We start from the raw sequence: 25232 nt of genomic DNA, 5'->3' as shown, positions 1-25232 counted from the left end.
GGTAGAGTGGACAAAAAAGACTTTGGTAATTAACACTTTCAGAAGTAGAAAGTCTATTTCAGAATTCAGTGATTTTTAGCGAAAATGAGCAGAGCTGTATTGTCATCTCAGTGAGGCAATAACAACATGAGTATTAACTACAAAGAAAAATGGAGTGTTCTAACGCTAACCTTTATAACCGCTTATAATTAAAAGTGCTAGGCACTACTACCACATTGGATTGATTGGGACTGGAATTGCTAAAGTGTAATGTCCTGTGACCATGTCATCTAGTGATGGCAGTCCTGGTTGCCATCGTTAAGCAAGGACCGTGCAAGTCATTAAGGAAAGACCTCAGGTGAATTCCAACTTCCTGCCGGTTTCCCAGTTAACTTTGCTTGTGGGAAGCTGGCAGGGAATGTTGTAAATCGCAACCCACATGACTGACTTGCTGCGACAGCGTAATCGCAAGCTCAGCACCCAGATTGAGATCACATGACTGTAGGAATGCTGTGAGGGCTGGAACTCCAAGGACCAGTTGTAAGTCCCCCTTGTTCAGCACCATCATGACTTTGTACGATCGCTGAACAAGTGGTTATAACCCGAGGACTACCTGTACCGGAAAATAGGTAAATCAACAAATCAAAACTGATAAGGGGTTGCTGCAGACTATACCAAAGGATGCTGCTTTGGGGATATTAGGTCTTCCCCTCCCCCACAGGTATCTTAAACAAAGCAGGGTTTTAATATAAATTGTTCCCCGTTCTTGAATAAATACCAGAGGGAGGTAAATGGAGCCACTTACTCTCATTCCTCTAAAGCAGTCTTCCTTGACCTGACATTCTTTCAGAGATGCTAGGACTACAACTGCCAAAATTCTTATCCAGCATGGCTAAAAGCAGTTCCATTACATCTGGAAGACACCAGGAAAGGGAAGGTTTCTTTACATACTTTAAAGGATTTGATTTTGGATCTCTTTCCTTGACAAACTGCTGAGAATAGGTGCAGTCTCATGTTTCTGTGGCCAGTAAAATAATAATTTTAAAGAGAGCCAGTTATAAATTCCTGAGAAATTCCTGGCTAGTTTTCCATAGACAGAACCCCCAAAAAGGATTAAGAATTCATACTCCATGGAATATGAAGTCTATTCCTTATTCAAACTATTACTATTATCTAATTAGTTTTGCAATTTTTACATGCTTAAATATTCAAGCAAATAATGTGATTGAATATACTGAGAATGTACCTTTTTAAATATCTGACAGGTGGTACTTTAAAGTGAATTTACATTTCACTAAAACAGTTGTTTACACTGTTCAAAATATTAAAGATACATTTAAAGCATCCTAGTTTGTGGTCTACATTACAGCTTATTAGTGGAAAAATTAGAACATACAAAATGACAACACTTTAATGGCTGCACGGGCCTGTCAGCAGATTAAAATTTCCCTAAATACTACGGATCTCTGAAGGGACTGCATTGCATACTCCTTTATTATTTGCTACTCCCCTTTTCCTCGTATATGAAACTTAAAAAGTGCTATGCGCGTTGGAATTTGTAGTATATCTCAGACTTAAGAATTCCTTCAAATGAAACTTTTCCACAAGTCTTCATGCATGAAAGTGTACATAATTTGTTCAAAGTGGTGTACAAGTTTTTGTGGGCTATTAAGAGTTATAAATAGGGAGACTGGAAAACTGATAGAACATATTTCAGTGAAACAAATGTAAACCATACCTATGTGCTAATTTTACATGGTATGTAATTGAAGCAACAAGGCCCCCAAAGAGTACCCATTTCCCCCTCAAAGGTTTATAGACAAACACTCAAGGTGTATGCATACATAAACCAAACTCTACCTTGGTTACTTCCTGTCTTCCCCAGAAGAAACACTCACACAGAACAGGTATTGATTTAAACCAAATCAGGCATGGTAGACGTGCAATGACTTCCACAGTGCATCTTCTTACATTACAGCCTTATTTTTAGATGAATCTAGTTTCACAGATGAGCCTACAGATACTGACCTTCACCACCCATCATGTTACCTTTAACAATATAATACTTTCACTGTGTTTGTACAATTTTCAACAAGTATCTTCCAATACTCTAAAAAGTAGCTGTCAGATATTTTTAGACTTGAAAGACAATTTAATTAAACAATTAAGTGTATCTAGGACTTTATTTAGAGCTTGTATGATGTTTTGATTTAGTTGCAGCTTATCCAGATTCAATTTACTGGTTATCTGTAATGCACTCTACATGGGGCTGCCCTGGAAGAGTATCCAGAAGCTTCAGCTGGTACAAAATGCAACAATACGGGCAGCTATGTGTGGCCCTAAGAGGACACATTACACCTCTGCTTCGTGCACCAATTCAAAGTGTTGCTTATGACCTTTAAAGCCCTACATGGCATGGGACCAGGTTATCTGAGGGACCACCTCTTCCCGATTATATCTACCTGTCCTATCAGGTGCTGCAGGAGAGGCATGCTGCAGGTCTCATCTGCGAACGAATTCCATTCGATGGGACCTAGGAGGTGAGCCTTTTCTGCTGTGGTATCCACCCTTTGGAACATCATCCCTCCCAAGGTGAGGTTAGCCCCAACCCTCATGGCCTTCTGGATAGCCCTTTTCTTTAACAAGCCTGGGGATCCCCTGGTAATAGGGAGCCCACAGGTTGGCTGTATTATGTGTAATATTCTCCCGCTTGTGGTCTTGTTTTTACCTTTGTTTACTGTTTTAATTGTTTTTCATTGGTTTTGTAGTATGTTTTAATAGTAGGTTTTATTGTACGCTGCCCAGTGTCACTGCATGTGAGATGGGCAGCCATATAAACTTGACAAATAAATAAATCTATTCAATTAACAGACTTTGGAATGAAATAATCATTACATTACATTAGATAAAATGTAAGAGTTCAAACAATTTACAGAAACATTACTTTGAAGAATAATTTCCCCAAAAATAATTTTATTGAGAAAAAGTCAAAAATCCCCAACCAGATTACAGATAAAATTAAATTTGCTTTACTTACTTTCATCTATACCACAACAGTTAGGAGCAAAGACATTAATGTCATGAAGGCAAAATTATTGCATATATCACGTCATCATGTCACCTACCAAAAGATGCTAATTCCTGATTTGCTAAGAAGTGATAAAAGAATGAGTAAAAAGATATCACTCCAAAACAGTTTCTTTTTCTTTAAATGTTGAAATTCCTACTAAAATCTAAATAAGGTCCATCTGAGGTAAGCACCTCATCTTCTAAAGCATAATTTTCCATCACATATCAGGTTGCAATTCCTTCCAAATATTTACAGAGATCTCTCCAGAAAAAACATCTTCAGATCTGAATCTAAAATCTGTGAATGCTTTTGCAAGCAAAATTACACTGCGGGAGGAACAAGTCGAAGAAGAAAATTATTAAAAATACCACAGCTTTTTCATATCAGTATAATATCCTACATTTAATATAGTTTCCTTGACAGGACTACTTTATTTTTGCACCATACTTTGAATATTTAAAAAACAAGTTATTTTTGCTTTGTTGTCAAGAAAGTGGGATTTTGGGAGAGTAGTAGTAAGCTGGGTACACAACAGGCATCCTTCTGTTTCTAGAGCCAAAACAGGGTAGGATAAGCCTTTTTGTCAATTTATTTAATATTTTCTAAAACAGTAGTACTGGGGCTTAGTAGTTTAGATTAGAAAAGGACTCTGTGACTGTTTAGCCTAATAAGCTGCTGTCAATTAATGAGCTAAAGAAGTTTCTCTGCATGGGAACCAAACACTGCATAGCAGTTTAGAAGCAAGTTCTCACCCCCACCTATTTTTAAAATGAACATGGGACTGAACAGATGTTGTGCTGGCCATATAGAATCAATAAGTGGGATTTACAAATATGTCAAAACATATTTTTGCCACTGATGTAAGCCTTGAAACTTCTAAAGCCTAAGAAAAATGCAAACACTTTGAAAAAGAACTGCAGATTATGCAAACTGATTGTTCTATATAGTACATCCCAATACATGGATGCAAGATTATAAGCATCTGACTATAAGCGGATTTAAATCTGTCCAGTGCAAGTCTGATACAGATCAAGTAGTAGTTTTACTTTTTATTTTTGACAAAAGATGTGCTAAATGTTGAAAGGAAGAAGTAAAGAAAAAAGAAAAAGCATGCATTTCAAGTATATGTCAGGGAAAAGCTTATGATTAAATAAATGACCTCTGACTCAAGGTGCTTTTTAAAGAACTGTGTCACTTTAGCAGAAATTATGTGAGTATGGGGATAGAAAACCTGAAGAGGCTGTACCTGAAGTCGTCCTTCTGTAATTTAAGCAATGACACCATTTCTGTTATGTCCTTAGGCGTACATAACATAAATATCAAATATTTTCATAGTAAGCTGTCACTGGTCATTCCTCCCCCACCCTTCCTGAAACGCAGCTCCTGATCATTTGCAACTTCTGTTTCTGTGATGTTCTGCTCCAAGTACATCTGAGCCATTCTTTCACCAAACTCCATGTAGTAACAAGTAAGATTGGTTCAGATATATCACATTCTGTGTATTGAAGTGGCATAGGTGAGCAGCTTAGTGACATGTAAGATAACATTATTTAACCATACATGTAAAGAAAAAAAATGACAGGTCTGAGACAATTTTATTTAATTCCTGTCCAAAAATTCTCAAAATCAACCTATTGCCCCTTCCAATTCTATCCAATAATAGTTCTGAATTTCCTCCTCAGTTTCTGTGCCAATATTTCCCTCCCTCCATCCCTTTGGTGGGCAATTGTAGAAAAAGTTCGTTTTTGCAGGTCAACTCCAAGATGGCTCTCAATAACCATTGCTAGGTCTCTGTGCTGCTCCCTGGGGTGTCAAAACAAGGGAAAATTACACCTCCCTGCTATTCAATCAATTTCTTAGCCTTGAAGAAACGCCGCAGGTAAAAGACTTGCCAAGTTGCCAGTCCAATGAGGCAGAACATTGAGAAAATGCTGAAGTATAGTACCCGAATGTTGGTAGACTCTGAAACAAAAAAGCCCATTGTTAAAAAAAAAAAATCCAAGAAAATTTGAATCCCACAAACAGTCTACTACGTTTTCATTTGAAGCACTGATATAAAAATTATCACTAAAAAAATACTACAGCTGTTTGAGTTCAGTGGACAGGAAATAATTCAAAAATTTTCATTCAACAAATATAATTCATAATCTTAGCTTTCATAACAACTGCATTTGAAAATGACACATGCATTGTCAATAAATTGTCCTCAAAATTATGCTTTGCTTATACCCATTGCCTCGTTGATCCTATAACTCTTCTACTGAATCACACTCCTCTCTAGAAAGGAAGAGTCTAAATTCTAGAATAGACGATGAATTCTAGAATCAGATATAAAGCATGCTATAAAGCATGCACACAAGTCACTACTATGTTTTATTATTTTGACCACGCGTCCCAAATACAGAATGTGACTGTTCTTAGAACTAGATATGAACACCCCTGACTGTGAGGGTGTGGAACATTTTCCACTGAAAGTGGCAAAAGAAACAGGTTATATTGACATAGCAAAATTAGAGTGTGTTGTAAGAGAACGTGCAGAACGGGGATGTCTTTGTTCAGATAATCCCAGGTATGGGATGGTGAGGGATTGTGAAGAGAAAATTTCTAAAAGCAGGATGGCTGTGGACTATCACTATCACTCTCCTCTATTAAGCACCTGGTGATATTGCTGTTATATTATACAGGTTGGTTCACAAAAAAATGTTACTTCATTCAGAAGACAGTGATCTGACATATATTATCAAGATCTGTGTGGTATAGATTTGATTCAACTCTGCCAACTTGTTTCTTAATGAACAATCTGGGCTGGGAATATGAGGAATCACTGGGGTCCACTGGAATAACTCACTATCAGAAAATTTCTCCAAACCGAGGGAAGCTGATGACCACCTTTATCTGGTTTTGATTCAAAGAAACAGACTAAAGATTTTGTTGGTGTAATGCCCATTCTGCCTCCCTGACTCAGCTGGCAGAGATGTTCACAGGTAGAATGCAGGAGAGCTTCAGAAAAGTGACCCAGAGGCACTTCAACATTCTTGTTAAGGCTGCCTAATAGTAACGGACTAGGTTTTCATAGTCTCTGTGACAACCACGGGTCTATCTAAAACTGTCACTGGACTAACATATTAAGGTAGTGCGTACTCCAAACTATTTTAGCCTCAAAATGTGAAGTGAGTGTCTTGGAACTTTGGAGTGGAAGGTATAATCAGGTCATCCTCTGGTAAATGTTGGTTTCAGAGCATAATTTCCTTTCTGCAAGAATTGGGGACACTTAATGGTACCTTGCTTGGAGAGAGGGACTGTGGAGTCCTTGGGTGTTTTCTGAGCTTGGTTGTTTCCTTGCAAGACGTTTTGTTACCTGACTAGGTAACATCTTCAGTGCTAGAAAGGAGTGGGGTTTGCTCTCTGTTTATGTACAGTAGCTTGCCCTGTCAGTGTTGGAGGGTGTTGTGCTATGGAGTGCAAGGGGGTGCTTTGGGCAGGGAGATGCAGGCAGGGTGTGCTGCATGCAGGGAGTGCAGACATGCACTACGGAGTGTGGGGGGGTACTGCGGGCAGGCACATGCTACTCAGTATGAAAACCCCAGGATCTCATACTACATAGATCCTTGGGGGAAAAACAGTGGGAACAGGAGCGACTTACAAGAATGGCTTGTGACCTTCCCTTCCCCACTGACTTTACTTGTGGGAAGCCAGCAGGGAAGGTTGCAAATGGTGATCACATAATCGAGGGATGCTGCAATTGCTGTAAGTGCAAATTGGTTGCCAAGCACCCAGATCGTGATCACATGACCATGGGAGTACTGGGATGGCTGGCACTTTGAGGACCAATCATAAATACCACTCATTCAGTGCCATCATAACTTTGAATGGTCGCTAAATGAGTGGTTGTTAACTGACAACTACCTGTACTTTTATTTACCCTGGAAAAATCAATAGTGAAGCCTTCAATGCTATGCTGTGACAAATTTGCAAGACACTTTCAGGATAAAAATCACTTGTCCTCAAATAAACTTTTCTGGGTAGGAACAGGCCAGCTACAGCTTATGCTTAGATTACTCTATTGTATTTTTATGGGCAACCCTTGAGACTGGTTCAAAAACTGCATTAGCACATAAAGGAATACAACCATGCACATATTATACAGTACCTCTACCAATGCAACTGTGCCAGATGATAATAAACAAGCAAGCAAAACTGAATACTTTGTTTTGGTATATAAGGCCCCAAACAACTTGGGATTAGTTAACAGACAGACAACCTTCCCTAGTATAAATGTGGTCAAGCATTAAGTTCATCAAAGATGAAGTCCTGCTGCGTGTGCTAAAACTGACTTTGGGGTCCTGCAGTTACTTGTGGTGAGCCTTCTCTATGCTGATGTCTACATCCTGGAATGCTCTTCCCCACTGAAATTCATCAGGTGCCTATTATTACATCTTTTAGAGACCTCTTTGCCTAGTCCTTCCTTAGATGACTGTCAGGTGTTTATATTTTCTTCTTCCTCTTCACCTTTTTGATATGTTATTGTTTTAATGTATTGTTTTTATCTTGTATTTCCAAACATTTACTATAAATTTTGAAATGCAACTGAATGGGAAGTTATATAGATACATAGTAAATAATTAAATAAAATAATAGAGTAGTGGAATATTATCACAGTTCGTTTAAAAAAATGATTATTCATATTCTTTAGGCAGAGAGACGTATCAGTAATATTTGGAGGCCCACAAGTACATACCATTAGTATCTCGCATCTCTTCTTCTCGCTTCTTCATGTATGCAAAGTCATTAACAATAGACTCTGAAAGATCCTCCAGTCGTCGCAGCTCCAGCTCCAATGGCTTCAGCTTTTCCACTTTAGCAATCTGATAAAAGAAGAAATTATATGTCACTTATCCAGAAGGTACCAACCCATTCCCATTCAAATGTAGACCTCTTTTAGAATGCAGTTTACTATATCAACAAATAATACAGGGTATATCGTAAAGAGATGCTTTTTATTAACATAATTTTTTGTAAGTATAGGTAGTCCTCACTTACCAATCAGAATTGGGACCAGCAACTCCATCACTAAGCAATGCAGTCATAAAGTTAAAAGTCACATGTGCGCACCTGACTTATAACGTCAGTTTGTCAGTCCCGGCTGCAGTTGTTAAGCGAATTACTGTGGGCCATTAAGTGCGATGTCACATGACCATGACGTGACTTCCTGCTGGCTTCCCCATTGACTTTGCTTTTTGGAAGCCAGCTGTGAAGGTCGCAAATGGTGATCATGTGACTATGGGACATTTTGACTGTCATAAATGCGCACCAGTTGCCAAGCGCCCAAATTGTGATCATGTGACCATGGAACGCTGCTATAGCTGCATCTTCAAGGACCAGTCATAAGTCTCCTTTTTCAGCGTTGTTGTAACTTCAAATGGTCGCTGAACAAATGCTCGGTAAGCAAGGACTACCTGTCTACAGCTCTTTGAGCAGGCTTCCAGGGCAATAAGGACAGCTGACAAATAATTACATGTTTATTTATGCAGATGTGGTACAAACATTTCCTCCACTATCTACTGAGTAGCAAATTAATTTCAGATTATTTTCCAGCATTTCTGAACTAATCCCATCTATGCCCCCATCACTAATATGAAGATTCCTGATCTCAAAATGCAGTTAGGTTATTATTTTAAAACCTTAAACAGACAAAGTTGCCTTAATTGAAAGCAGACAATAGGTGCATCTGGATCAGCACTGTCTACTCTGACCAGACATGACTCCACACATCCTGCTACTTCAGATTCTTTTAATGCTAGGAAGCCCACAGCCAATACTTCCTCTTTTGCCACAATAAACAGTCCAATTCTTGCTTGGCTGTGATCAGATTATAAAGAATGCACAGAATGGGAAGGGCAGAATTTCAGTATCCCTAAAATCTCATTTCCTATCCATCACCAGACACAAATGTTCATAGGCACAAAATTGGCACAAGTAATAGCTCTAATATCTGGAAGTAATTCTATTGCTAAGCAACCGATTCTTGCTGAAGCCAAAACCACTTTCTTTTTCCTATCTAACATAGTATGCAACTCTGGCTGAACACTAGAGGATGGCAGCCAATAGGAAGAAGAACAGCAAACCAAGTGCTTCATGCTGAAAATACAAAACATATTGACTATCCACTGTATGTTTGGTTCAAGCTAATTATGGTCTCCTTTTTAACTAGAAGTATAATATTTCATCAATCAATTGGGATAGATGTAGACATCTTCATTTTTTGCCATTTTGTGTGGCTAGCAGGGGGCACCCTCACTGCAGAGCTATCACCTTGCTGGAATCATGATGAATATGAGAGGTTAAAACCTCAGGATCACTCCCACCACCTTCACAGATGGTGGTCTGGCCATGACAACAGCAATCTGTCAACATCAGGGATACTGTGTTAGAGATGAGGATTAAAGATGGACTCCAACCTTGAAAGGGCAGTAATTTTCTATTCATTTCCCTCAACTTCATGTATAAATAGTGCTTAATGAGAAGGGCAAATATCTTACTTTCCTCCTTTGTCAATTATTAAAAAAATGTTCCAGCTGCCATGATTCCCATAATTTTCCTCATTAACAGGAAGAACATCTGACTTCCTTCACTTACAAACCAAAATTTTAATTTTTCTATCTTGACGACAGTTGAGCTCTAGTTGATTTTACCAAAAATCTAAATAATTGTTAATAATGTTAAATAATTTTAAGGTACATTCATCTTTCAAATGGCAATGAAATCTCATATGATCAGAAATGCTACATGGGAGCAGTAGAAGTGGCTTTAAGATTTTTAAGTTTAATTGCAAGAGGATTTTGACTGTAATCCTAAATATATTTCCTACTGAACATTTTCTAAGAGTTACTTTGCAAGCAAGCAAGCATTGTTAACATATCTGAGCACGGAATATACAATAGTAGATTTAAACTACTATCAGCAGTTTATTGGAAGGCCACGAGAGGGCAATCAAACTTTGATGACTGCAAATATAGCAGCTTTTTTTTTTTTTTTTACAGAATTTCACCAAAAAAAAGAAACAGAGCCTAGAAAGATACATTACCAGATTCTAGTACAATTATGATGTTTTCAAAGCAACCTCTACACTGTAGGTATGCTTTATCAAGAACTTTCCTCTTTCTGAAAGCCTTGGGGAAAAACATTTATGAGTGATCATAAACTGCAGAATTTAGGCCTAAATTACAGAACAATGTGCACATTCTCTTAAAAGTAAATCCTACTGAATTCAATAGGATACTTCCTCTTAAGTGTCTTTGGAATAAAAGCCTTAAATGGAATGTTTTGTGAAATAATACAGGAACTTGTTTTAAAGTAAGATTTAATGTTATTAATAATAATGTATTTTAAACTTTTTTAAAGGAATGAACAAATAGTTTCTAAACAAGTCCAATTTAAAGACAATGATCCAATTTCACCCATTTCGATGACTTCAGCAAATTTTAAAAACTTCAGTAGGTACAAGCAATAGCCAGTGAAGTTAGATAGTGGGCACAGCATCAAAATGGTGTGAAAACAGCATCACACTTTGAGTCCAAGGACGTAAACAGCATCACATGAATGAAGAAAGCAGAGATAAAGGCAGCAAAAGCAGAGATATACCTCCTCATAGTTTTTTGCTTCCACTCCGTGCTTCATGTTCAAGGTCACAAGCTGGTCTGGCATCCGCCCTGTTCCTGGAAGTGCAATGAAAGGATTCATTGTATGCAGTACTTTGGCTGCTAGGAAATTCCCAGCCCTGCTCCCCTCCCCATTATAGAGGGATTTATAGCTCTCCCTCCATAAGCCTCTGAATAGCTAAAGAGGCAGCCAAATTGTTACTATAATCACAGAAAAATCTACGGATAGTGCTTGTTGAAGGAAGAATTCCCAAAAGTAATAAGAAACTGTTACAACTACGCATGTGGAGAATGCAGAATACAAGGCACTCCAATTTCCTGATCTTCAGTCTACCCACAAGCAGTAAGAAAATATACAAGTACCATTTAATAATGCCAGATTAGCTAGCTGGAACTAAAAGTCCAATTCTATCCAAATGGAAAAAGTAGAAAGCCAAATGGTATATTAAATGGAACAGATGAAATTACTGACTTTGAAAAGCAGACCACCTAGCCAACTTCTAAACCATCTGGGAAATTGCTAAAAATACTAGCTTGCTCTGTTTTCTTTCTTCCTTTTCTCCCAATTCAAACTTTACCATTAGCTCCGTCATAAATAAACCTTAAGCAACTAGGTTGGCAAAGAGAACTTTGTCATTAATCCTCAATGAATGTTGGTAATAAATTACATGCAAATGTACACTCATAGATATAAAAAAACAACACAGCATATCTTCAGCTCAACTCCAAGCAAATTTTTGTGCCCATGTATAAAAATCACATCCTTGGTCCTTTACCTTGTATATACGAAGCTCTCTGGTTTGTTGTACACAGTGCAAGTAACTGTTCAATCTCCAAAAGACTCCAAGTATTGACTTACGGTGAGGATATGGTAAACTGAAACAGGGATGACTTTATGGCTGAAATTCGGGGCTGGATGCGAGATCCGAACCAGTGAAATCTCTCCAGAGAAAGGAGAGATTTTGAGATAGCCCACATGCACTCCAGACAGCTGCTCCTTGTAAGTAAACTGCAGGAATGGAAGTTTTTGCAGTTGGCTCGTGAGTCAAGTGGCTGGGAGTCAAGGGATTACATCTAAACTCATAGTTGTAATGTAGCCTTTAAGGACTCAAAGTTCAGCTGATCCTCATTTCTTAATCACTTTGGAATTAACTTTTTATTGCTTTTTAATATTGAGAACCTCTGGTACGGCAAGTATTTATCGACTTGATGGGTGAGTTTCCTTCAATCCACTATGAAAGAAGTTTTAAGTATGTGTTTAAGGATTTATTTTTAAAAAAATCTTTTTTTGGAATTAACAGCAAAGGGATGATTAAAATGTTAATTTTAGAAAGTTATAAATGGACTAAGGTCCAGATGGGTTTAATAAAAGTTGGAAATTGATTATAAGAATCCTTCAGGGGGAAACTATTCATGTTTTTGCATTTGGAGGGAAAACAACATGATGAGACTTTGAAAACTGGACATTAGAGGGCACCAGAAGGAAATAAAACAATGGATGTATTGAAAGGTGTTGTGAACAATAGACTGAAAAGTTAGTTTTAAAGATTTCTGCCATTATTGACAGACTATACCATGCTATGGAAGAGAAACAAGTTTTAATGGACAAGACTGAAATTTATTCAAATGTGGAATTAAAAATGACAAGCTACAAGAAGGATATGGAAAAAGATGAAATACTGAATATACAAATGAAAACAGCTGATGTTCTAATAACTAAAATGGATGTACAAATAATAGACCAGAAGAATGACTTGGATAATCTTTCTATATTGGATTTACAAAAGGGATTTATTAAGGTTGTCAGTGATTTTGTGAGAAGAGAAAACAAGATAATGAAAAGAAACCAAGTGTTTGGACATTATTTGAAGGGACTAAAGATTAAGATTGTTGGGAGCAAGGGGAAGGAATATAAAGTTGTTTTATCTGTCCCAAGGTTAAAATAGATAGGTTGTTACTTCTGGAAATTTTAATGGATTTTCTTTGACCAGGACTGGATGATGAAGTTTTAAGGTTTTGTTTATAGATAAGAGTTGTATGTGATGGAGTTTGTTTAATGTATTTTAAATTTACCTGATTAAGGTTAAAATAGTTATGTTATTTCTGGTAACTTTTATTAGATTTTTATTGACTAGATTTGAACAATGAGGTTTGGGGGATTTGTTTAATAATAGAAAATGAGATATAAATGTAAAAGGAAGTAATTCAAGTGGGTTTATTAGATCAAGTTTATAATAGATAGGTTGTTATTTCTGGTAGCCCTTAATGGACTTTTGCTGATGGGTTTTAAAGATTTGGTTTTTAAAAGATGGGTTTTAAAGATTTTTTATAGAGAATGAGGTGAGATATGGGATGAAGAGATTGTGTGTTGTATTTTAAGAGATGGTGGTAAGTTGCTAAAATTATTAAATTATAATTATAAAATTATAAAAATAATTATAATTATAAAATTATTAGATCAAGTTTATAATAGATAGGTTGTTATTTCTGGTAGCCCTTAATGGACTTTTGCTGATGGGTTTTAAAGATTTGGTTTTTAAAAGATGGGTTTTAAAGATTTGTTTACAGAGAATGAGGTGAGATATGGGATGAAGAGATTGTGTGTTGTATTTTAAGAGATGGTGGTAAGTTGCTAAAATTGCTTATGCTTGCTGGGAAGAAAGGGAAGTTATTTTTTGCACTTTTTATTTTTTCTTTACCTTTGTATTTTTTATAGTTTGTATTAGTTTTATCTGTACATGTAATCTTCAGTAAAATTATTTCATAAGACTCCAAGTATCACTGATTTATCTACACAAATGAAGCCTTATAGTCATTATTTACCTACCCTAAAGTGGTGGTATGATTGGCTTTCTGATACTGAAAAGAACTGACATCTCTCTTAAGAAAATCAATGGAAAATGTTTTTTTGCACACAGTTTAATTCTACATACAAGTGTTTGATTAGTTATGATAATTCATATACCGAGTTCTGGAAAAAGGAAGGTAGATCAGGAAAGGGGAAAAAATGGAAGATCTACCTTCAGTTGAAATCTCTGTTCAACAATACCTTGAATGTAAATTACAGCAAGTTTACTAAAGTCTTGTAGAATTTAACATGGCTCATTTTCATTCATGTACACATCTATCTAGAAGAAAGACCTTCTGAGAAAAAAGATGCTCTATTTTCAAACATTCATGAATAGAATAAGGGTACATGCATAAGGTTAGACAACACAATATTTTAGTCTAAAGAGATTTTTTTGCTTTTGGTCTTTAATTTTTGGGGGAAGAAAAGATATTTCTACTTTAAGATAATTTTAGGTAACATTCTCCCTTATTCTCTGATTCCAAATCACCTGTTTTTAATACCCATTACTTCTAAGAACATGAGTTTAGGTTTTAAGTGAGAAATATGAGAAAAGAAGTTTGCAAAATGGAAGTTATATGGCAGAATAACAAATAAGGCTATGTCAAGTCAGACACTACACTATTTAAAAGGTATTTTAAAAATGGGACACAAGAAGGAGCCAATCATAGGGGATCCAACAATCAGAACTTGATCACTCTGCTGTCCAGTTTAGCATCTTAGGAAACAGAGCTTTAAATGGAAAAATAGCATAAATATGTGAGTTTGATTTTCATGTTTAAAAATAAAGGATGTCCTATTCTGAACTCTTTACCTTGCACAGTACAATAAATTTCAAGTTTAGGGGGAAGGAGGCTAGCGTCCTGCTCTGTCTTCATTTCACAAAAGAAACCCTAGCTAGAACATGCATATCTGTTCTCCAGCGAGAAGGCATCAAACACTGGCAGTGTACCATAATGCAGCAATAGCAATTTTTGGAACCTATCTACCAACACCTTGAAGCCAGTGGTAGCCAAAGGTTCTCTTGCCGTGAAACCTGATGTATTATGGCAAGAAGCAAGCAAGCGGAGCTATGAGCACAAACAGCTGCATATACATCTGGGGGATCCACAAAGTTAGCTGCTATAGATTCAGTGGAGGAAGCAAGGAAATCTTAACCCCCTGGCCTGCCTCCTTTGCTTATAATAAATTCTGAGAGTTTCATATGATGTAGTTGTTTCACAGAATGTATGCCAACATTTCTGTCTCAAGATGGAAATAATATTGTTCTATATTCTATTTCACAAATAGATGGCAGCACAATACAGTAAGAAATATTTTGTATGGACAAGAGAAAGAAATGCCCTCCTTCAGTTGATGGAAATGGTGCTGCTGCTAATAATAATGATTTCTAATATACCAAAGTGTAGCTTTTGAAATAGTAGAGGACAAAAAAAAAAAGTCCCCAATCTCTATGTCACAATTGCTACTTGTTTCTATGAAAATGAATTCCAATTATAGCCACGAAATCAATTTGGACATACCCATTTAAGAAACAATTCTTAAAACTGCATTTCATATCTGTAGTCAATAAACATGACTGAAATCAGCAAGGTTTCCTTTTGAATTAATATACAAATAATTGCACTGTATATACTTAAACTACAGAAATTTTAGCAACCTTTGGGTCCTTAGGTTACAACAGCAGAAATATACAAGAACAGCATCTAGGAACTATTAGGACAAATTGATAAAAATAGTAGGAACTGTCAGGATAATAAATACCTAAAGTACTTTCAACATATAAAAAAATAGAATGAAAAAATATTCTAATGGACTTCAAAAAATAGAAATCCACATTGCTAATGAGAAAAGTTTCCAAAATATCCTTTCCAAATCATTTTATGATTCTATGTTGCTATGTTTATTTAGCTCAGAAAAAAATGGTATTCAAAATAAAAGTACAAATAAGGAAGTATAGTATGTTTGATGGATAAAATTACAACATAAGCAGATGATTCTTTCCACTTTAAGCAAACCAGAATATTCAATAACTTGTTTTGACAAGTTTTTTTGCCAGCACAGAAAAGAACTACCAGAAGGCAGGATTCATGTGAAAAATAGTTTGCAAAATATTTTTGCCACAAATCCTTTCTTAATCCATATGGAATTAATGAGCCCTATAAAAATCAAAATGGGATCAGTGCATCATTAACTGGTAGACCATGGGTAGAATTAAGTGCCACATTATTCCCCTGTAAATCATAGAAGGATTAAGAGCATTTTCAAGTCTCAGCAAATACACTAACCATAGTTAGATGTTGCTTTCAAAAAGCACATATAACACTTTCAGGTACAGTGTACAACTAAACTACTTTCAGTGCCACTCTAACTCACCTTCTCCTCAGTTGGCACTAGATGTACAGGAGCACTGAATGCTGTTGGGACACCTGTGCTTTTCTCCATGTAGCCTTTCTATAGAAAAAGACTGGGCAGAGGTGAATGTTGGGTGCCCCTTCCTAAAAGCATACTGAGTACCTAGAAAGTGCAGTACTGAAGCATGTGGTCTTACTTTCCTTTCCCTTTCCATCTTTTCATCAGAGGCTTTCTTTGTACCTATCGGGGGCTGCAGCTCCAGCACCCTGGAAACCAGAGAAAAGACAACATACTTCCATTCTCCTCATTGGCTCTAGATCCAGAGGGAAGAATCTCTCTGAAACTTTTCAGCAAAATATGAACAGAAAAACAAGATTAAAGAGTTGACAACAACAAAAGTCCCAGATCTGAACAAACAATGATTGAATGTTTATATAAGGGTTATTTTTAAAGGCATCCTGGCCTAAAGGACACAGGAATGCATTTAAGACTAATTAATCAAAATTGATCTGATAAATATGACTGGTATATATGTCATTCCTCTCAAAGTTCAGCATATGGTAGAAGTATGAGGAAAACCTGCAAAGATAGGAGTGACTTTGCAGCCTGAACAGCATAGTAAATGACGCAAGAAAAAATATTGTGTTAGCAATTCTGCACTTACTGTGGGATCCTCTATAAGTCTTGCAAGCCATCTCTTCCCTCTATGGGATATTTGTGAAAAAAAAAAAGTGCCTTTCACTTCCTCTTCCTCATTTTTGTGGCTATGGGCTTGAGAAATCCCAATTGCTCAAACTCCACCTGCCTCAACGGCCCAAATAACTGTTGTTTTAGTTTTGGCTTCCCCAGGCAGATATAGCCGTACTACTGCTAGAACTGCCAAAGGATGTTTACCTACTTCACAAACAGCATGTAAAAAACTGACATTCCTTATAATCTATAATGCTCAGATCGTAACAAAACCAAACAAATGTTTAGTGGTATTTCCTTTTATACAGACTTCACCCAGACTACTGTGTTGATATAGAACTTGACACTAAGACTGTCAAATATGAAGTTCTAAATACTTTTTGTAGGGTGCAGGCAATTCAGCAACATCCTTCAAAAGGCAGAAATAGGCAAGCAAGAATTCTGATAAAATCTCAGAGCTTCCCTCAGTGCTGAGTGTACAACAGTATTTATGAGCTGATAATACAGTATAGGAAATACAATACTTAGAAAATTCATCTATGGTGGTGAGTACAAGAAACTTCTTCAAGACTCAAGCAAACTTTCTTCAAGTGCTATCTAACTCTGATCAGAAGCAGTATGAAAGACATGGAGGACTATGCAGTACTTCTGCTGAATTCTGATCCTGACAGAAAGATGGACAAATGTGTCACTTCTCAAGGAACCATTAGCTCTAACACTTGTTGGGCAACTGTCCACCAGATGAGGTTACACAACCAATGCCTTGTACACTTCTTTTTTCCTCACATGAAACAGAGCAAAGCACCAATCCAAGGGATCCTCAACCTTTACAACCACACATCATGTATATATCAATAAAAGGTCTTCCTGCCTGACTCAAAGAAATTAGCAGATGTCCAACAAATAGATCAAATTCCATCACCAAGGATTATAAAGTGCTCTAGTGTTCAAGTATCACCAAATTTGGTCTAATATCTAGACTGAGTCCCTACAAAGGAAAGAAGGAAAAGATAAGAGCAGGCAGAATCTTTCAACACCTCCTATGTGAAAAAATATGTGAAGCAAGACTAGAGGACAAAAGATGTAATATCTATTTCAGGAAGAAATCAGAAAAGTGGCAAATTTATTTATTTATTGAATTTATATAGCCATCTATCTCACTTACATGTGACTCTGGGAGGCATACAAAATTAAAACTAGCTAAAGACTCAATATAATGTATCCACTGAAACAGTTAAAAACAATTAAAATCAATGCCCTCTCCGTGTTCTGCATTTTCTGGCTAGAAATATTAAAAATTATTGGTTGTGCCCATATTTTGTGAATTTTGAATGGGAGTATTTTTTTCACTGATTTGGTTAAGCTGAACATATGTTAGTATGTTATGTGAACCAAGTGAAAAAATCACTTGGTTCACATAACATACTAACATAAACTATGGGTTACAAATAATAAAGGCATTTCAAAATACACTAAGTGAAAAACAAACTATTATAGTTTAATGCAACCTACAAACCAGTCCAAGCAGCTGAATAAGATTTTGTCTATTGCATACTTCTTTTGTAACACTGTTATTGTATTTCATATTTTAAATTGTTTTTCTATCCAGCCAATTATAATTGCACTATTGGTTAAGTGCAAGCATTTCTGGGAAGGAATGCAGATGCTGATCTTCATCAGTAATTTTAGAAGCATGTGACTAAGTATTCTTATGTACTTCATTTCAAAAGATCCAAAACATTTGGCAAAACAGATATCCCTGCTTCATACCCAAAGTTATCCTTTTAAATGAACTCTACAAAGAAAGTAAAGAGGAGCTCATCAAGAGCATCTAACTTACACTTACCCACAGGGAGTTTGCTTTCAAAGCAAGCCTCAAACATGTCATAGTCCTCTGTGGTGAAAGCAAATTTGCCCTTAGTAGCATCCTCTTTGATATAAAGAATGTGTCCAGCTGTGTCAGTAATCTGTAAGAAATATTAAGAAGAAAAGAAGCAAGCAAGTTAATAGCTAAATATTGGTGGGAGGGGGGAATCTTCCAAGATACAGTTATTCTTTCCCTTTTGGCCATTTTCATAGCTGAAGATTTGAGTTTTAATTTAATTTAATAAAGCCCTGGGTTATTATTCTCTATCATCTTAAAGAGTTTACATTAGTGTAACAGTATTCACTAAGCAAAAAGCAGTGTCTCAAAAGAAGGCATAGTGTGACTGAAGAGCTCATTCATTTCATTAAAAGTAGATTATCAGCAGCTCTGGGAAAGGCAAATGATAGCTTACACTTAGACAACTGTACTTAATTAACTTGGCAAACTACATAAGTGCTTTTCCCCACTGGCAAAATAGCAATACATCAAATAAGATTACAGTATTCTTAAAACATGATAAAATATATTTAAACTCTGATTTTGTGCAGTAAATGGTTATAAGAATTCTCAAATATGGTTCTTCCAGTACAAAACAGAATCATACATGATGTTCTGAACCAGATATTCCCAATATCTGGCTGAATCTGGCAATAGATGACAGCTGCCTATATACCACTAGGCATATTGCTTCTCAAACTATGGGCAAACTGCTTAAAAGTCAACCCACACAACTGTGGGGGAACAAGCAGCCTGAAAGATGTTCCACAAATGCTTGTGCTGTAATCACATCAGCTCCACCCCCTCCATACACAAACATAGTGTCAGCCTGAACAATAAGTACCCATACACAATTGGGACAAAGTGGGATGACAGCTAAAGAACCTCCTCTAAGCAGCCAACAGTTACATTAGATAAACTCCTCCACAATCAAAAGCATAACTGTTAGTGTTGAGGTGGCTTGATAAATAAATTAACATAGCAATGAATTAACCTGAACAAAAATGACATAATGAAAAAGAATTACAGTAATTAAAAAGTTTCCTGCTCTATACCTATGCTGTTTTATACAAAACTGTTCACTGTGCAGTCTGGAAATTATTATGTGATCACTAGTAACTGGACTATTAAATTGTTTATGCAACCAGCTGCTCCAAAGCTTTAAAAAAAAACCTATTCTGAATGAATAAGCACCCTATATGCTCTGAAGCTACCTGGTGAACCACCAAAATTGGCAAATAAAAACAAATTGCTGGTGCACAGAATCCCAGTGCACTATTGCAGTCTTCTGGAAAAAGCAAATCCCTAAAGTAGGACTTCCAACAAAGCTAAAACTTATTTGACCAGTATGCTAAACATTTGGATAGGAAATAAACTATTGCTACAGCAATAGAACTTTACATTTTCTGGGAACTTATAGCCACAGGATCTCTCAGTAATGTTAGACAAAAGGAAGTGTGTTACACATGGATCTTTTAGAACTATCAAAAATGTTCATTGCCTTGTTGTCTTTCTTAGATATAGTTAAAATGTTTAAATATGTTTTATTTTCAAAAATCTTTATAATTTATACATCATTTGAACATATTCAAAACAGTAAGCATCTGTGTAACTCACTATCAAAGCAAAAATTAAATTGTGCCAAAACATGTCCAGTCTGAATCATCTGATGATTTGGAAAGCAATTCCAAATAAACTATGTAAAAAGAAAATATGATATGCTTCTCAAAATTAAGTATAACATACTTGTTTAAGAGAGACACAGAACTACCTCAGAGTAGTACAGTAAATACTAAATTATAAAAATAGCTGGCTGCCTGAACTGCAAAAAATTCTGATAGAATTAACAGAACGCTGGGTTTATCTTGGGTAGAAAAGAAAAAAGGTGAAGACTCCTTCAAGTCATGCTCGACTTCTGGTGGTTACCTAGATATGTCCATTCAATTTTCTTGGCAACAATATAGAAATTGTTTGCCACTGCCTTTTCTCTGTAACTTTTTTTTTTTTTTTAAACTTCCAAGCCCTGAAATTCCCGGCCTGACCATACTAGCCTTGTTCAAGATCAGCCAAGGTCAGCTATCTGGATAAGGAATGCTTTAGTTCAAATCTCTATTTTACTCAACAGAAGCACTGAATATCATGTTTCACCTTGATCTCCTTATTCAATTATGTGAGAACGAGTCACAAAATAGCCAGCACGTTGGTGTAACAGTCTGCAAAAAATAATTATATGCACACTATGTTTTCTACATGATGGCCAGTGCTTTCTTGTTTTGTCTTTATTCATTTCACTTCTCTTCAACAAAATACTTAAACAAGAAATTAGTCCTATCACAAGAGCCATCTTGCTTTTAAATACAACTATGCCATTCTTTTATAGCATTCCACATACAGTTAAGTGAGGGGATTTGGTTTTGTCATCTGACATCTCAGATTTATTTATCAAATTTCTCCCCCGCCCATCTCCCCCCAATGGGGGAACTCTGGGCGACTCACAGAGAACATTAAAAACATAAATACAGTGGTACCTCGGGTCACGAACGCTTCTGTTCACGACCAATTCGGGTCACGAACAGCACCGTTCGCAAAATTTTGCTTCCGTTCGCGAACTCCGCATCAGGTGACAAACAGGATCTGTGGCCATTTTCCCTGCCGTGACACGTGGTCGTGGCTTCCTGTAGGGAGGGGGACTCTCCCTCCAAACAATAACCGCCTCCCCACCCGCCTACCTGTCCTCCACGCCTCAAGCAAGGTTAGCGTTCTCTCTCTTCATAGTGTACTGTACTGTACTTTGTGTCATATTTTGGCACAAAGTACAGTGGTTTAAAAAAAAATACATATGGCTCAGAACGGATTAACCGTATTTACATTGAACCTTATGTGAAAATTTGATTCGGTTGGCAACCAAAATCGGTTGGCGACCAAATTCGTAGGGGTCAGAACGGATTAACCATATTTACATTGAACCTTATGGGAAAATTTGATTCGGGTCGCAACCAATCTGGGTCGCGACCAGAGTCGCGGAACGAATTAAGTTCGTGACCCGAGGTACCACTGTATAAATAAATACATAAAACATCAATTTAAAAACATTTCTAAAAACGGGAGACTCCACGAAAATGAAAAAATCTGGAGCTGAAGACAGAAGGCCTATGGGGCCAGCCATCCCCATGCTTGAGGTATTCCCTCCCCACCCCAGGCCAAGTGGCAGAACCAGCTCTTCAAAGCCCTACGGAAGGCCAGGAGTGAGGGGGCCAATCGCACCTCCGGGGGCAGGATGTTCCAAAGAGCGGGGGCTACCACAGAGAAGGCCCGCCCTCTGGACCCCGCTAATCGAAGTTCTTTTACTGAGGGGGTCCGAAGCATACCCTGGGTGATTGGGTGGGACAGACTGAAGTCATAGGGGAGAGGCGGTCCCTTAGGTAACCTGGTCCCATGCCATGTAGGGCTTTAAAGGTGATAACCAACACCAGTTTGAAGCAAACTGGTACCCAATGCAGCTCGCGGAGCAATGGCGTTACATGGGCCCTCCTTGGGACCCCAAAAATAGCCCATGTGGCTGCATTCTGGACCAGCTGTAGCTTCCGGATACTCTTCAAGGGTAGCCCCATGTAGAGCGCATTGCAGTAGTCTATCTGGGAGATAACAAGGGCATGAGTGAGTGTTTGAAGAGCATCCTGATCCAGAAAATGGCGTAACTGATGCACAACCAAGTTGTGCAAAGCCCTCCTTGCCACGGCTGCCACCTGCTCTTCAAGCAGGAGGCGTGAGTCTAGGAGGACCCCCAGATTATGCACTGGGTCTGTCTGGGGCAGCGCCACCCCATCCAGCACCAAAGATGACAAAGTCCCAGATACAGAGGAGCCATTAACCCACAGCCTTCTTACCAGAAGGACTTCTTACCAGGGTTCAGCCAAAGCCTGTTGTTCCCCATCCAGACTCTTACAGCCTCCAGGCACCGCAAGAGGGTGGTCACGGCATCACTTACCTCACCAGGGATGGAGATATATAATTGAGTATCATCAGCATACTGATGATACCTCATCCCATGATGACGGATGATCTCACATTTCATTTCAGATCATGCATTTTACACAGTTCTATATACATAGTGAAAATTTCATCCCATCCTGCCTCTTATCTCCATTATTTAGCCTCACTAGTACTCACTAATTAGAGACTACCCATACACAAGCTTCCAAGCTACAGAACAACTTTGACTTCATTTACACAGTTCCACTTAGTTCAAAAGGATTTATAAGGATGGTTCAAAATATAGCTGTACAAATATTTCCCTTTGCATTTAGTAGTCATACTGTGAGACAGATAAAGATCCCAGCAAGTCCTCATGAATGCATTTTCAAATACTAAGGGAAGAACTATGCTTCGAGAAGGAATAACATGCTCATAATGAAAATAACAGACTCAACAGAATTTGTTCCAATTTACCTAGCACTATGGCTTTCTTCTGTAATATGGAATCCATAATGTAAGGATTACTCCAAACAGCCCTACTACTTTTGGTAAGAACACCAAATTCTTTGAAACAAGCTTTTATATACAATATTAGAATTTCATAATGCTTTGGAATTTTCAGGGCATGCTTAGTCTTGGCTTCATAGCATCATCACTGCAGTCAATTTAAGCCTATAAACTTCTGCATCCAAAAGCCTCTCCTCTTCCTCTATGGAACTGAAAAAAATTCAGCCTTTTGCTATTTGGGCTACGCTTCCTATTGCCATATTATTCTAAGAACCCAAAGAATAACTCCTTATAGTACTGTGTGTTGGACAATAACAGCGTGGTTAGAACTCCAGAACAATGGGATGGTTCAGACAAAGAAAAGCTCAGCTATAAAATTAGGAATGAACATGTTTTAAGTATGTGAAGATTCAGCGAGAGAACTGAAATCAATGGACAGCCTTTTACATCCTGGGCAACAGAGAGGCGAAGGAATTCTTGTGAGGGCCGGGAGCCACTATGGGCAGTATTCTTCCCAGTGAGTACACAAAACTGGCCTATTTCCTTCTTCCGTATTCAGCCTTCTCAGGAGACGCAGAATACGCTGACGTGTCCCAAGACGCGGAAGGGCACGGGAATTCAAGCGTGTGGTCGGCTACGCAGTGGACCAAGGAGTCCCACGCGCTGCCTGCAAGCGGAGCTTCACGCCCTGACCGTGGGGAGGTGCCAAGTAGGGCGCAGGGAAGGAAGGAAAGTATCACATTAGGGCCAGTCTTGCAGCGTTTCTAAACACAGAGGACGCCCTGCCCGATCAGCCCCCGCTCGCTCCCGCCCAACTGCCCCCCAGCTCGCTTTCTCGCCCGGCCGCTGCACCTTGAGGTTTGCGGACGGGCCGCTAGACGAGCCCGGCGGGGGAGCCACCTCGTACTCGCCGGTGACCAGCTTGTCGCGGTGAATCTCCTCCCGTAGGCATTTGCGGGCCTTGCCCGGCAAGTGGAAGGAGATGGGCTGCGCGGGCCCCGGCAGCAGGACGAGCAAGAGGAGCGTAAGCAGGGACGTCAGGAAAGCCGGCCTGGGCTGGAGGCGGCCACGGAGCGGCGAAAGCAACAGCATGGCGGCTGCCCCGACTGACACAAGGCCCGACTTTCTGCCTCCGCCTCCGACACGTGACCGCCGTCGCCCGTTGCATGACGGGAGATGGGAAGCTTCGGGACAGCCACCGAGATCAATTGTGCTAGAAGGGCCAAGGCGGCAAGTTCAGCGGATGGGTGGGAATGGAAGTCGAGCGCGTCATTAAACGCTGGGGTGTCCGCGTAGTCCTTGAGAGTCGGAGTTGAGCTCGACGAGAAGGAGTCTTCGGCTTTTTATTAGCATTTAAGTGAAATCCAATTTATGATCGAGAGAAATGGTCTATGTTGCCTTATCGCCAGCTGCCTAATGCCGCAGTAGTCACCGTCCCAACCCCTTTCCAACTACTTTGAAAAAGAGAACCGAATAAAAATAAATCCACAGCACGATGGCAAGAGGCAGCGCTCTTGATTAATACGCATCTCAATGAACTTTCAGTCAGGAGTGTTCGAGTTTACCCTAGTAACGTCCATATTGTATCGTTCTGTCTGAAGTCCTCTGATTTTTTTTATTTTAGTAGATATTTAAAACACAATCAAGAAAAACAAAGAAAAACAAAATAGAAATGTACAAGCATTATAAGACTATAAAAATTTTTTTTTAATAAATTTTATTAAATTTCCAAAGGTTAAAATATAAGAAGGTCAAAAAACAAAAAAGAAAGAAAAAGCTCAGTAAAGCTCAGTAAAGAAAAGGCATAGAAAAAGAAAGGTAGCTTCCGACTTTCCCTGGTACAGGTATAAATGTAAAATATATTCACTTCTTACTCTAGTATCTAAAAATACATAGTAGAAAATAACTCTTAGTCTAACATTCAAAAAAATTCATAGAATCAATCTAATTTCAACAATACATATGATTTGTACAAGATATTTCTATAGGTATAACATCAATCATCAAATCCCAAAATCAAAATTGCATTTTTTTGAGTGTCAAGCAAAACGTCCAAGAGTGGTTTCCAATTAGAAACAAAGCTAGACAATGTCCTCTCTTTAAGCAAAGTAGTCAGTTTCACTATCTCCACCAGTTCCATTAATTTCAATATCCATTCTTCCGCTGTAGATATTTGTAAATCCTTCCATCTTTGCAAGACTATAAAAATGTTAAAGCAACAACAGTGCTGCACATTAAAATATTATGTATCAGTTTAGAACTTCATTAAAGTCAATACTGTATGGA

At 38.0% G+C, this 25232-nt stretch overlaps 1 protein-coding gene across 1 annotated transcript; it reads right to left on the bottom strand.

Moving 5' to 3' along the window:
• Window positions 1–2932: 2932 nt before the first annotated feature.
• Window positions 2933–24098, bottom strand: TMED10 (transmembrane p24 trafficking protein 10). Its single transcript, XM_088145315.1, has 5 exons — window positions 23799–24098; window positions 18447–18567; window positions 10691–10764; window positions 7788–7914; window positions 2933–5011 (listed from the first exon to the last, which is right to left on the bottom strand). Exons 1-5 carry the CDS (start codon window positions 24036–24038, stop codon window positions 4890–4892), a joined length of 684 nt encoding a protein of 227 aa, XP_088001441.1. The 5' UTR covers window positions 24039–24098; the 3' UTR covers window positions 2933–4889.
• Window positions 24099–25232: the final 1134 nt, after the last annotated feature.

This window comes from Python bivittatus, unplaced genomic scaffold (genome assembly GCF_059951505.1).
Source record: "Python bivittatus isolate LINGU-HERP-01145 unplaced genomic scaffold, Pbiv_v1 ctg000480_np1212, whole genome shotgun sequence".
In the NCBI taxonomy this organism is placed as follows: Eukaryota; Metazoa; Chordata; class Lepidosauria; order Squamata; family Pythonidae; genus Python; species Python bivittatus.
The sequence above is the reverse complement of the archived record's forward strand: the minus strand, read 5'-3'. Positions and strand labels throughout refer to the sequence as shown.

Bases quoted from the DNA above. Each gene is read 5' to 3' on its own strand.
- TMED10 (XM_088145315.1), bottom strand. From the start codon at position 24,038: ATGCTGTTGCTTTCGCCGCTCCGTGGCCGCCTCCAGCCCAGGCCGGCT. The intron at 18,568-23,798 runs GTGCAGCGGCCG...TATTTCTTACAG, and splicing joins GCCCGTCCGCAAACCTCAAG to ATTACTGACACAGCTGGACA. The intron at 7,915-10,690 runs GTATATCTCTGC...TTCTTTTATCAG, and splicing joins AAGCAAAAAACTATGAGGAG to ATTGCTAAAGTGGAAAAGCT.